Source organism: Stegodyphus dumicola, chromosome X2 (genome assembly GCF_044657685.1).
Source record: "Stegodyphus dumicola isolate Sdum_Otavi_A_Nest chromosome X2, ASM4465768v1".
NCBI lineage: Eukaryota > Metazoa > Arthropoda > Arachnida > Araneae > Eresidae > Stegodyphus > Stegodyphus dumicola.
The window spans coordinates 118,093,928-118,109,418 of NC_140781.1; the positions used below are offsets into that span (position 1 = coordinate 118,093,928).

At 30.5% G+C, this 15,491-nt stretch overlaps 1 protein-coding gene across 1 annotated transcript in view; it reads right to left on the reverse strand.

Moving 5' to 3' along the window:
* Positions 1 to 15,491, reverse strand: part of LOC118184277 (chloride channel protein 2-like) — a 266,024-nt gene that overhangs the window by 120,700 nt on the left and 129,833 nt on the right. Inside the window, exons 16-19 of the mRNA XM_085809271.1 lie at positions 2,604 to 2,719; positions 2,249 to 2,385; positions 1,494 to 1,687; positions 745 to 868 (exon numbers count right to left, since the gene is read on the reverse strand). Of these exons, the coding sequence (XP_085665397.1) occupies positions 745 to 868; positions 1,494 to 1,687; positions 2,249 to 2,385; positions 2,604 to 2,719 (571 nt within the window). The remainder of the gene's footprint in view (positions 1 to 744; positions 869 to 1,493; positions 1,688 to 2,248; positions 2,386 to 2,603; positions 2,720 to 15,491) is intronic.

The following is a 15,491-nucleotide window of genomic DNA, read 5'->3' on the forward strand; positions in this document are numbered from 1 at the left end:
TTTTAACTCTCAGCATTTCTTCCTGAAAAAGATTATTAAACAAATAATTATATTACCAAATACTAAAAATATTTCTCTTAATGATTTATGATCATGAATTACACTGATGTAGCAAGAATTAGAAAAGTATTTTAATAATCACAACCGATTTTAACTTTAAAATTTTCTTAGAAGACCATACTAATTTTTAACTAATAGTAGAATAAGTTTTGATTACGTATCTTAATAGAGAGTAAGAATTTGAAAACAGTGTATTAATTTTTGCCACATGCAACAACTTAATATGCAGACAAAGGGAAAAACTGAAAAAACACAAACAAAGCAACGTCCAAAACCTACAATAAAGAAAAATCTCTATTATTTAAATCCTAACAATAATATTATAGCAATTAAAACAGAGGACAATAATAACAGCAGAATATTTTTTCAGACTTTGAAATTCCCAAAGTGTAAATTACATGCTTGTATGATGTTATTGTTATACAGTATTATATGTCTGCTTTGTTGTTTTTACCACGATATTTTAAACAATGATGTTTTAAAACTACAAAATTTTGTCGTCACTTTCTTTTTACCATAATATTTTGTATAGAAGTGTTTGGAACTGTAAGGATTTGTCACTGTACACTTTTTAGAAAGATATTTTGTAGGACAATATATCTCCTCACATTGATCTTTCTACAACAATTTCTTTCTCACGATGTTTTATCATGATCATTTCACAAGATATTAGAAAGTCCTTACCATGTGCAATACTAGATGTGATGGTTGAATAAGGAGAATGCATAGGAGAGTGCTTTAAAATAGACTTTTTTGGAGATGTAGGAGTCATTGGAGGAGATGGTGGAGGTGAGCCTCTTGATGAAGACTAAAACATAATCATACAAAAAATTTTACTCACGGTTTTTCAAGGAAAAAAAAATTCCATCTGATATATTATTAATAGAGTAATCAATTAGATTAACATACTTAATTATGTAAATACATTAAGTTAACAAGAAAAATATGCAGAACTAAAAAGGCAAATTTAACCTTTTAACTGTCATGCCCGAGATAATCTCGGGTACAGCACTGGTGTTCGAAAATGTCACGCCCGAGTATTACTCGGGGTAATTTTTTTTGAGTGCATCGTATTGTTATACCCGAATGGCAGGAGCAATTGACGACCGGTGCTGCCTGGTGACGTATCCAGGCGGTGCGCGGCTCTGCTAGAGGGTAATAGTGGAGGTTGAACCTCCACGACGTGCCCGAAGGCAGAGTCGACCTGTAGTGAGCTAGTTCTCGGAACGGGGAAGCCCAAAACCTGTTATACCCAAATATATATCGGGAGACGTTTATTTCGGTTTCATCTTTTTGTCAAACCCGACTGTATCTCGGGAAAAATTTGACAATTTGTGTACCTAAATCATCAAAATAACTTGACAGTTAAAGGGTTAATAAAAAGGAACTGAAAAAGCAATTTGGGTTTGGTACAAATAACACCCAATTCTTACCCTTCCATGCCCAGCAACAGGAATCACTTCAAACCTGGACATCCTTCTCTCTTGTTCTTGTGCAGCTTTATACGTTCCTTCATCTACAGATTGTCTTCTGGCCACTTCTTCCAATCTGCGTTCCCGACCTAAATGCCTTTCCAATAAACGCATAAGTTCTATTCTTTGAACAGAACCCAGTAATATCATTGATTCTAAGAAAATGCAGAACAATACAAATAAATATTATTTTAATATTAATTCTCTCTATTTGTGAATGCTTATGTGAAATTGCAATCATTCTCACTCTACAAATACACATATAAAAATAAATGATTGATATACAATGGTACATAATAAGTCGTACCTGACAAAATAGTCTAAGATTCATATTTTTAAATAATTTTAGAGTACATAAATTTCAAATATTTAAAAATTTATTTATAATTAAAAAATAACAAAAGCACAGAACTGATTGTTGAAAGTAAGAATAAATAGCTTCAAATAAAACAATATAAATTTTGGATGAAATAGTTTTAATTAATAATAAATTTTGGAACTTCGTAGTGCATAATCTCAATAAATGCATTTTAACATAAATTTTTGTAACTCTCATAGATATGACTTTTCCTAAGTAACCCTAATATAGCAATATTTCCAAAAAATAATTATACTTTTAATAACTATTTAGTTCACACAATGTAAATAATTTAGAAATGAATTATTTAAAAGTGTCGTGCATGTGCTTTAGCAAAGTAAAGAGAACAATGCAATACCTGAAGATTCTACCAATGGGAATGACTGCAATCGTTTGTTGCCTTTCAAAACTGCTTTAATTTCTCTATATGTAGCACCTTCTGATATATATATTATCTCACGTACCATAATATCATCTACGTAAATGTTGTAAGCCCTGAGGTATAATAAGAGTATATTAAATCACTTAATATTACGGCAATGCAATAAACTAAAAAGAATAACCACAATAAATTCATTCTCAGTTTTTTGGTCTGTGTATCTATTTATAGAAACACAGACACTAAAAGAAAGTATCAAAAATTAATTTCAACTATATTTAAGTAGTTAGCTGCTGTTAAAGAAACAGATTCCTAAGTATTAAAAACCACTTACTGAGATGAAGTGGAAATAATGGAAGGTAGATATGGAAGTTTTTTAATTTGTATTATGCTATCATATATGGATGGCTGAAGAGACTGAGCAATGGCATTTGCAATCAGAACCGCAATCTAAAAGAAAGAGGAAAAAATCCTGAATCTCAAGAAATTAAAATCTAGAACTAAAAATTTTTGAAACATAACATATGTATCAAATTTCATGCCAAAATAAAAATATTTTATGATAAATTATATATTTATTAAAACAAAAAAATTTACATATTACCAAAAAAAAGAGAGAAATTAAATCAAATATTATTCCATCCCCAAATAATATATTCAAAACACCATCTAATTGTTCTACATTTTTGTTTTTTTCCTGCAACTTATTTCTGTATAAAAAATTGTTCCTTCATTGTTTCTGAAAGACTTTATAGTGTATAAAACAAACTGCAAATTTAAAACATGACAAATATCTGACAGATTTCTGGCTAGGAATCAATGCAACTACCATATACCAGTATAAAAGGTCACACATATAAGACAACTCTTGATTTTTGGAAGTATTTTATGGGGGGAAATAGGGTTTCATATAAGATGGCCTTGCATGTATCCAGTTGCCTAAAAGTAATCAGCTATTTATATGAACATGCAGACAGCATTACCAATTCAAGACATATACTCATGTTATCTACTCTGCACTCTTTCCCACTTAAAAACATGCACACACATAACACACACATTTATAATATGTATTATGCAGCACTGTATTAGCTTTTAATCTATATGGTTATAAATCTGTCAGATTTATCTATATGTACTCATATGCAAGTCACTGTCATTTTAAACTGTACATATGTTGCTACATCTAAAAGTTTTTGCCTAATATAATTCTAAAAAATAGGGAAAACTTTAATAATTTATTCTGTATTATGGTCTCTTTTTACCTCGATACATATTTCCTAGTATTTAATGAGCAGCTCTGGGCCCCTGAAAAAGTAATCTGAAGGTTTGCCCTCAAAATATTTTATAACTGCAATTTCAAGCCATCATCATCATTAAATCTGTTTCCATGAAGGTCACATTTGAGTTTGGAGAATAGATGATAACTACTTGGAGCTAAATCTATGCTATAAAGGGAAATGGTCAGGCTCCTTAAATCTGCATTCTTGTTTTTGATTTATATTGACACATTTTTGTTTTTGAACTGTGGAAAGAAGTTGGGGTAACTTTCTTGCAGAAAATTTATTTGCGTGAAGATATCGATGTAGACTGTGTAAAACAATCCACAGATTCAACCTTGTTATTATCTTCTTGACTTTTAATTTCAAATCACAGAATATTTCCTCCTGGATGCAAGCATTATTTTCTGATTTCAATGCCTACCATAATCCACTTTTATAAGACTTATACTCCGGGGATTCTCAATCTATGTGAAATTGTTCACCCATTCATTCAGGGTAGAGTAGGAAGGAGACAAACATGCAATACAAACATTGCTTTATCTTTTTAGAACTGAGATCTTCTTTAGTCAAAAATTTATTCATATAATGATACTCAGTTTTAAGCATTTCATAAAAACTAGCACATCACTTCGTTCACTAAATAGTCAAACAAACAAAAAAAAAAAAAAAAAGAGAGAGAGAGAGAGAGAACGTAGACAATTTCACTAATAAAATTTTCAAACTTAATTGTTTAGTGCTGCAATTATATATGTTCAAAAGGACTTTATTGTCAAACATATTTTCATGCATGAGAGTGGAAACTTACATTTAGCTATGAATATAACTTAGCAGACTTGTATTTCTAAAACTATCAGCAATTTGTATATTGTATAGTTTTGCAGTGCATATGTACTTAATATATCATAATAACTAATGCACTGTTGAAATTTTTTTATTACAAGACAAGGCCAGTTAAAAGTGCTTTAGGGAGCTCCACACTGGTTCTTTTCTAAAATTCTACCATGGAGTATCTGTTAAAATTCGTTTTTACTGTCTGTTCTAACTATCATGAAACTTATCACTTTCAGTCATTTTATTTTTTGAAGCCAAAAATTATAGATTTTTATTCAGTATTTCTCATTAAGTAACAACTTTCAAAATGGCTTCCATTACAAACATATTAGAATACAGTAATACACTTGCCCAAAATTAATTAAAATGCATGCTAATTTCAGTGAAAGAAAAAAATATATGGCATATTTTTCACTCATTTCAGAATTACAGCACATTTACTAATTTCCCTACTGCACTTTTAGAGTTTTCTGTTTACTATAAAATTCTTAAGGTAGTAAATAACACTGAACACATCAGAGCAATCACTTACCTACCCACTTTCTTGTTCATCAAAAACATGAGAGTAGTGTCTACTATAGCTTTGAAGGAATTTATTCATAGAAATTAATTCATTTTCTCCCTTAATATGGGCTTTTTGCCACCTTTACTCAGAAAGTGCCTTTTGGTAAGTTCTGCATATCATAAATTTCTCTAAACTGAAGAACACCCACTAAATTTGTAATCAGTTTTTCTGTTTTTTTTTTTTTTTTTCATAGGTATTTGTAAGCTTTACTGATATATCTAATTGCATGTCTTTCTCAAGTGCTTTATTAATACATTGACTTTAATAAGAATATTTTGCCTGATCACAGGATCGTGAAAATCAACACCATATACCGGGTGCAGAAAACCCAGCAATATGCCATCAAGAGGATTTTCTGTGAAGAAAATTATTGAATCAAGATGATGGGAAGGCCCACCTTGGTTGGCATTGCCGGGAGAAGAATGGCCTCGTTCTATCTCAATCGATAATGAAGAAGAGGTTAATGCTGAAAAACATAAAGCAGTTATGGTTTCGTTAAGCAATGTTAGCGATATGTCTTCACAATTCATTGGCAATTTTTCAAAGTATAAGAAAGTACTGAGAATTATTGAGTGGATAAACAGATTCGTAGGAAATACCCGAAAGAGGAAAGAGAAGCAGAAGAGCTAGAAGTTTATGAATTGACAAGAGCTGAGAAAGCTATCGTGAACATTATTCAACATGAATCTTTTTCATCTGATGATATTAAGAAGCTAAAGTCAATAAATGTGTTCAAAGATGGCGAAGGCGTTTTACATGTGACTAGAAGATGAAGGCATTTTGCACGCGACTACTGTGTTGTTTTTTTATATATGGTGGGTATGTGCCCAGTGATGATTACAAGATGTACACAAACATCGTTTATTCTACATTGCTCGTCTACTATTCTATATTACAGTTATGATTAAAGGTAATAATAGATACAGTTACAGTTACATATATAACATCTCCCTTTTTATAAAAAAATAATAATAGTAATAAAATTAAACATGTTTGACAATTCAGTACCAAATCTTCAATTTCTTTCGACATTCCTGGCCAATATAATATTTCTCTTGCTTTGATCATGCATTCTACTACTCCTAAATGACCATAATGAATTCTGCTTAGCATATCTTTTGATAAACTTCTAGGTATAACAACACAGGAATTTTTAAATATTAATCCATTTGCTTCTGATAATTCTTCTCTGAAGTTAAAATATGGTTTTGCCAGTTCTGAAACCATACATTTTTCATCTGGCCATCCAGTTTTAATTAATTTTCTTAAAACTTGTAGTTCTCCATCTTTTTCTGTTTCCAGTTGAAAAACTTCCATTTTGCCTTTAGACATTGGTATACATTCTACAATCAATCCAACATGAGCTTCTATGTCTCCTTCAAAGAAATCAGATCCTTTATCAGTGAATGATCTTGATAATGCATCCGCTATAAAAAGTTCTTTTCCTGGTTTATATTTTATCTCAAACTGATATGGCTGTAATCTTATACACATTCTTTGTAATCTTACAGGGCATTTATTTAATGGCTTTTTGAAAATTAATTCCAGTGGTTTATGGTCACTTTCCACAGTAATATATTTTCCAAATATATACTGGTGAAATTTCTCACATGCAAATACAATAGCTAAAGTTTCCTTTTCAATTTGAGCATAATTCTTTTGTGTATCTGTTAATGCCTTAGATGCATATGCTACTGGTAAATTATTCTGCAGTAAGACTGCTCCTAATCCTTCTTGAGATGCATCTACAGATAAAACTACTGGCATCTTTATATCATAATACTGTTAAACTGGTTTATTTACTAAGACATCTTTTAATCTTCTAAATACTTTTTCATATGTTGCATTCCAGTTCAGATAACTTGTTTTCTTAAAAATTAATTCAATTCTGATGCATTAGGTATGAATCTAGAAACATATGTAATCATTCCTAAGAAAGTTTCTAATTCTTTCACATTTTTTGGTGGTTTTATATCTAGAATAGCCTTAATTTTGTCTTCATCTGGGTTTAAACCATATTTAGAAAATATATGTCCCATATATTTCACTTCATTCAGCCTAAATTTACATACATTTAAATTAAATTTAACATTCTTTTCTTTGGCTCTGCTCAACAACTTCTTTAATCTTGAATAATGTTCTTTTTTATCTTTACCCCTAACTAATAAGTCATCTAAAAATTTTAGAAAACCTTCTGTGGAAAACTTCTCGTGATGAACTCAGTCCATATGGCAACCTCAAAAAACAATATCTACCAAATGGAGTGTTAAATGTAGTAAATTCACAACTTGAATTTGACAGGCCAAAATGCTTTGTTTGCATCTAAAATACTAAAGACCTTTGCATTTGTCATTTGAGATGAAATTTCTTCAAAGGTTGGTATGTGATAATGCTCTCTCAGTATATTTTGGTTAAGGTGCTGAGGATCTAAACACACTCTTAAATTGCCATCCTTTTTCCTTACTACCACTAATGAATTCACGAATTCTGTTGGTTGGTTAACTTTCTTTATAATACAATGTTTTTCCATTCTTGCTAATTCCTCTTTTAATGGATTTAACAAGCTAAGTGGAATTTTCCTACAGGGTTCTATTTTACCAACAGCCCCTGGTTTTAATTTAATATGATATGTATATCCAGTTAAATTCCCAGTTCCTTTAAACAAATCTTGATATCCTTTTAAAGATTCTGGTAACTTTTCATTGGAATCAGGATTTACTGTACAAATCCTTTGTATTAGGTTTAATTTTTTCAATGTAGGTAAACCTAAAATAGCTGGAACAGTTTTATCACATACTACGACTTGAAATTCTACTTCATCCTTGTTCCCTTTTGATGTTTCACATAATAATTTACATTTTCTGACTACATCAATTGTAGTACCATTGTAATTATTTAAAGTGACTTTTGATTTAGTCAACCATTTATCTCTTAAATTTAATTGTTTAAAGTTAGGCAATGGTAACACATTACACTAAGTTCCAGTATCCAACTTAACAAATAAATATTTAGATATGTTTACTTTTAGTTTTTCAAACCATTCTGTTCTATTTTTAGAAAATGGATTTGAATCTTCCACTGACCCTAAAATATATTCATTACCATTATTATGCAACTCATGCTCTAAATTATTCTGTACAACATTAACATTTTTATAAGTGCACATTTTAGAAAAGTTATTTTTCTTTTTACACTACAAGCAAATCTTATTATAAGCAGGACAATTGTTAACTTATGAAAAGTTCCACATTTTGTACATGGTTTTGGATTATTGTATTTATTTTCTTGATAGTTTGAAGAAGAATTAGTACTTTTTTGCTTTTGTTTTACATGATAGTTTTTCTTACAAGGCTGACGTTTTCCCTCTGAAGATGGAAATTTGGTAGGGTACGAACTGCGCCAATTTGATCGAAAATCCCCGTCCCCCTCTTTTCTAATCCACGAACTGCGCGACGTTTCCTGTCCCCCATTTCTTTCCAAGAAGATTGGGTGCTACAAAAATTCGTTTATTGCCATTAATGGGGCATTCTATTGAGACTGCAAGTCTTTATTTTCTTTTATCAATATTGTAAAAATTGTGCATGTAAAACAAATATTAATTTAAAGTCTGGCGTGTGCTAAAAAATAAATTTCTTTTACACTCATTTTAAAATTTTATGATGCTTAAAGGAATGATGAACCAGATCTTTTTTATTCTCTGTAAGAATTAAAAACTTTCCAAGTTGTAGATTTTAGTCGCTGATATACATATCAGTTTTGAATAGTAAAATTGATAGATTAATGACATACACAAAACTGATACATAATCAACGTATCAAATATCGGATTTGTAGCTCACCTTAAATAAGTTTCTTGTCTAGATAAATATTAACAAATCTTCTTAGATAGCAGAATGGTTTTAACTTTCAAATTTACCATTTTAGGTAAACAGTTCTAATTTAATCATAAAAATTATCTTTATTAAATCTAAAAATTGGACTTCTTAAGTCGTTCTAAATTCACACTAATATTATTGCAATATATTCCCGTATTAAGCTTTCCATTTTTAATCATTGAAGTTATTTTAAGGTTATTTAACTTTGTTACAAATTCCATATTTTAATACTAGAAACGTTTAATATTTATTCTGTTTTTCACCTGATGTACTTTGGCATACATTTAATTTCTAATACACATTTAATTAATAAATTAATAATTATGAGCATCAGCAGAATTTTCATAATTAACAAAAAAAAAAATAATAATAATAATAATAATAAACTCCCTTATATTCATATCCTGGGATTTTTAGTTCCCTTTTAATGCATTCCTTTTTCAAATATTGTTGCACTGTACTCAAGTTTTCATGTATGTAGTATTTATATACTTTGTATTGTATTTATGCAAATTTATATTTAAATGATAATTTTTACAAATTCTTGCATCACAACTCTAGTTAACTGAAGATGTTTATAACACCTTGGCAAAGCTTAATCTTCAGCATGTAGCTTATTTTCCATTCTAGTTTCAGGCTGAATTATTTGTAAAATTAATTACTTGAAATTATTTGTTAACAAAGATGGTCGCTAAATCACGCTAATAATATTTCTAACTGTTGTAATTTATAATGCAACGTGTTCATGTGATTTATAATATAATTCATTTATAATTTTTCAGCAGTATTGAAATTAATAGCAGATACTGATAATGATACACATTTAGATTACAATGATTTAGATTGCCATTGCCTTCTTCACTCATGCTTTTATGCTACATTCCTAATATTTCATAATGGCATACAGGTAAGTTTAACTCATTCACCATGTAAATCTCTAATTCAGCCAACTTTTGTTCTTACGTGTGCTGTATCTTCTATTTTCTTTAATATATTGTTCAGCCTAATTTCAAAAGGTCTTGTGGAAAAATCACTAAACATTGGTAGTTCGACTCGAGTTTCTAGTCCCAGTGATCCCCCAGCTCTTTCTTTTTTGTACTTATTTACTGTATAAAAATTTCAGTTCATGAAGTAAAAATACTTTTTTAATTTATTCTTTAAAAATATTGCAAAAATTTTCACCTTTACCTTAGCATATCTTTTTACAAATCCCTCTAATAAGAAAAAATAAGGAAAGAAATTAACTCAGTTTCGGTGATTGATACCTCGGTGCAAATTATATGTAACATTTTTCCAAAAGCATAGAGTTTATATGGATATCAATAAATTAAGGCTTATTTCTCCATCTAATTTTCTTAACATGTTTATTCCAGAATTTTCTTTTCACACTGTAGCGCTTAACTTTATGAGTTTTCTATAATCATTCAATTTCTCTAGCCATGGCAGCTTTGCATACCTTCTGACAAGTAGTTATATTTTTAACCACTGTATTTTAATCCCTGCTGACTATCAGTACATTATTCACTTGTTTCACAAGTGCAACTTTTATTTTATACGCAAATCTACGTAAAATAGCATTAAAACTTCAGTTATGTGGAGCACCTGATCGATTGCTTGTTTTAGATTGAATGAAATTAAGCTTAATGTTACTGTTAATTAGCTTGTTATTAATTTAATTATACATTTCTAACTAATTATATGTTCAGATATTTCCAAGTATATAACACAAACTTTTGCATCCTAATTTTTAGTTTTGGTTAAAAAGTCTGCTTTTATTAATTGAGAGGCCTGATTGATTATATTAATTTGCAGTACTGTTTATCTAATTCTTTTCTTCTAGATAAATTTTAGAAAAACTTCTTAGCATAATAATTTTAATTTATTTACAATTTATACGTCAGTGATCCAAATGCATAGTAATGTTGTTATAATAGATTTCATGCTAAGCTTTTTTTTTAAATTTAACTATTAATTTCTGCAAATATTTACATGATTGCTTTAATTAACGAAAAATATTTCTAGCACACTTTAACACACTTTGATATGGAATAATTTTTTGCACTCTATTAAATTTTCCAGTCTAGTTCAGACATCTTGACTATTATTGATGTGATTTATTAAAAATATAATTTGTATGCTTTATAGTTATTTAATTTATGATATTATTATAATAAATGAAAGATGTTTGTAATGCTAATATGTATGTTTACCAATACCTTTTATTTTCTTTGTTAGCTCTCGCATTTATTACTGTTATTCAAGTAATTAGCCTGCTTGTTAGATAGTTTTTTACTTGTCTTGTGATATGTAATTCTATTTATTTATTTTATTTTCCTCTTGGCTACAATTGGCTTCAAAAAGTTAAATTGTAACCCTGTAGGCAGCAGGGGGAAGAAATTCTGATCGGCGCAGTTGGACTACAGCAGGACCCAGGGGATATTTTCATTAGCGCAGTTGGAGTACACCCGGAAATTTATTACGTTTGATCGCTTCTATTTTATTTTCTTCAGTTAAAGTTTTCAGCTGAAGTTCTGCTAATTCAGAAGCTTTACACATTTTAATACATTTCTCCAATGTTAATTGAACTTCCCTTAATAATCTATCTTTGAGTTTTTATTTAGAATTCCACTTACTATTCTATCTCTTATTAAACTATCTTTTAATTCTGCAAATCCACAGTTGCTACTTAATTTCTCTAAATAAAAATATATGCTTATCAACACTTTTGGTATGCAAAAATTTTCGAAAGCTTCAATTACTTAGTCAACATCCTTCTTATCTTCTTCACTTAAATTAAAGTATTAAACTTTACAAGTGCTTCTTCACCAATAATATGCAATAAAATAGCTACTTTAATTTCAGGTGATTTAGTAATACCACCAGACGCTAACATATGAATTTGGAATTTTTGTTTCCATTTCTTCCAATTTTCACTTAAATTACCTTCAAAATTTAGATTACTTGGTGGCTTTAATCCATCCATATTTAATTTAGGACTTTTATATACAGTCAAAAGTCGTTAATCCGGACTCGTCGGGACTTCGGCGATTCCGGATTATCGATTTTTCCGGATTATAGATCATCAGTTTAAATCTGGTAAAATGGCATGCAGAAATTATAAAATTAAAAATATGAAACCGTAATTTACGAAATAAAGAACAATTATGATTTAAAGGGTATCAAAATTTACAAAAAAAAAAAAAAAAAAGCTTAATATTTATTTGTTTACTTTATTAAACATTCTTTCAATGTAAGTTGTTTAAGTTGCTTCGTTTTTTATGTTATAATACATTCTCTTTAATTCTATAAACAGACATAATTTCTTGTTCAGTTACAAAGTTCCGCTGTTCAAGTGATATAATTGCTGTGTCGAGAATACCGACTAATTTGTCAATCGAAATTTTTTCGTTTTCAATAACCTCTGTCACTTTCTTCGCTATCGGAAGCGAATTATAATGACGAGGCATTTGATTTAAATCATATCAAAGACGAGATGAAATACTACATTGAGTAAGCAATTATAAGCCAAATAAAATAAAAACATCTGCCCTTAAGATAAGGATAGTGTTGACAGATCAACTTCCAATTCAATGCACGCCGCCGCAGCGTTAAAGATAAACAAAGTTTAGATAAACTTTATCCATTTTTTGCAGCAATTCCACTTTTTGTTTAATGGACTCCGAAAGATACTTTCGCTTTGTATATCCTTTACATATTAGTAAATATATATCGGAAATTCTATTTGACATAATCGAAAGTTCAAGCTTACTTTTATAAAATTGCTCTAACAGTCTGCAAAAAATAATAATCCGGATCCAATTCGAAGATTAAGGAACAACGCAATCTGCAACATTAACTGAAATAGATAATTAGATAATTTTAGCTTAGCTTATCCCGTCCGTTATACATTAAACGCGCATTCGTAAACGTATTTTGCACACGCGCACACGCAAATTAGCAGCGGTAAAGGTCTTACGCGCATGCGTCAACGCGACGCATGCGCAGAAAGTTTGTAGCTTTGAGGTCCGGATTATAGATCATTCCGGATTATGGGTGTCCGAATTAACGACTTTTGACTGTATACGTTTTTATATACGTATTTTTAGCCACTTCAAATAAAAATAAACAACGCACTTACCAGCGATAGAAGTTTCAATTTCACTGTAAACAACTTCCCATCATGTTTTTGTTTAGAATATCTTTACGGACCCTGCATGGTTCTTCAAAAAAGATTTTCTTTTTTAATCTATGGCGGACTCGACTGCGTCATGCATTGTTTTTTTATATATGTTGGGTATGTGCTCAGTGATGATTTCAAGATGCACAGAAACATCGTTTATTCTACATTGCTTATCTACTATTCTATATTACAGTTATGATTAAAGGTAATAATACAAACAGTTACAGTTACATATATAACAACTACGTGTGTTTGTGACTAGAAGGTCTAGGTTGACTGAAAAAAAAAAGACCATGAAAATTTTATTTATCCAATGTTATTTCCGAATAATCATAAAAATGTGGAAAAATTGATAACTGATAAACATCTATCTATGTCTCATGCAGGAATTCACGTACTGATGTCAACATTTAGAGAGACGTTTCGGATACTGAAAAGCACAGCTATGACTCCAAAAGCCTTATATGCATGAGTCAGGTGTAGGAGACATGGAAATAAACAACTACAGACTGTACCTGCTACTCTACCAGAAAACAGACTTAGAGATGTTCGTGTTTTTGAGATTGTTGGGGTTGATTTAGCTGGTCCATTAATTTTGAAGGATAAAGGCAGAGCTTGGATTTTACTTTTCACCTGCGCTGTTTTTAGGGCAGTTAATTTAGAACTGATTTTGTACCTTTCAACTCAAGGATTTTTACTTGGCCTTAGAAGATTTATTGATCGTAGAGGGAGGCCATCGATAATTTATAGCGGCAACAAGAGAAGTAATTTTGTTGGATCCAGTAATCTCTTGAAATCAATTAATTGGGATACCATCGTGATAGAAGATGCCACAAACAAGATCGACTGGAAGTTCAGTGAGACTTGTTCAAATGATTAAGAAGCTTTTGCGTCAAGTTCTAGGCCAGTTGTGTCTGAATTATGAAGAATTGATGAGTGTGCTATGTGACTGCAAAGCAACTGTGAATGGCAGACCCCTCACTTATGTATCAGAGGACTCTGATGATCTCATCCCTTTGATACCGTCCTTATTTTTAGGTGGAATTCTAGTGTTTGTAGTTCCTGACTTGAATCACATTGACAAAGTTGATTTCAACAAGTTACTGAGACATCTACAGAATTTCCGCGTGTTCTTGAGAAACAGATTTAGAAGCGAATATCTTGGCTTGCTAGTGCAACGTGCCGATTTCTCAACAGATAAAAATCGGGAATATAGTTCTCATCGAGTGTGATTACAAACGCAAGGTGCTGTGGCCTCTAGCAAAAGTCATTGTGGTATATCCAGGAAAAGACGGCAACCTTCGAGTTGTTCGTGTCAAAACCATGTCTGGAGAATTAGTTTGAACAATCTAGAGAATATTCCTTCTCAAAATACCGTCATCTTCAGAGTCAGATAAGGCAAATGAAATTGAGATGCAGGGTGAAGACAGTTTAGTTTCAAAATTACCAAAGAATAATTTATCTCCAGATTTATCAATGTACATTGACTGTTGTGACTAGAAGTGGATGACAAATTAAAATTCCATCTAGATTTCTAACCTGAACACTACTCGAGTCATTTTAGTGTAGAAATTTAAGAACTCAGTTTGCTTTTTTTAATTTTTTAACCTTGATATTTGTGTGGACAGTATTTTTTATATTTTATTTTGATTGATTAAGTATATGTCATCAATCAAAAGGTGGGAGTATTGTTAGACCCAAGCCTCAGTTGTTACCTTTCTTTTATAGTTTGACAATGTAAGAGTGGCATCCATCTGATCTTTGTTGTAGTTTGTCGTTCTTCTACGGATTTTGAAATAAAATATGATGCTTTGGAATATTAGATGTAAAACTGTTTTATTTTAAGTTTATTAGAAGAAAGGAGAATGGTTCTTGCAAATCTCGAACTCTGAGTCATTTATAACAGTTTAATGGTATATATGAGCTACTTTCAGCAGCTTACTATGGTAGCATGCTTTAAATTGTTGCTTGTCTATGCATTGTATTTAACAACTGTATTTCTTTTAAGCTGCAATATGTTAATAACAAAATTAACATTTGCAGTAATTGTGAGTAATGCCTTGAAAAACAAAGATAAAATTCGGCATATATAAATACAAACATGAGCAATATAAGAAACATGATTGAAACAGTACCAACCAAGCATTACTTCAATGCTTTATTTTTCAGAGGACTTTACAAGTTCCTCTCAATCGGCCTGTGCTGAAGACCAAAAGTTAGGAAAGAAATTAGACAAGAAAAAAAGATTTCTCATGTTCAGAATGGTGGCTCGGCGATCAAAGAAAAGGCATAACATTACAGTTGTGAGTATTAGAGGGGAAGCAATGGCAGTGAATCAAGAAATAACATCATGACAGTTCAATGTGGAACGGCAAAGGATTTGTACCAGCTATTATTCTTATGATATCATCAGTAGCGATGACAGCAGACTATTTTATCAACTAACACTGAACAAAACATTGGAGTTTAAACAGAAAAAGTGCATTGGT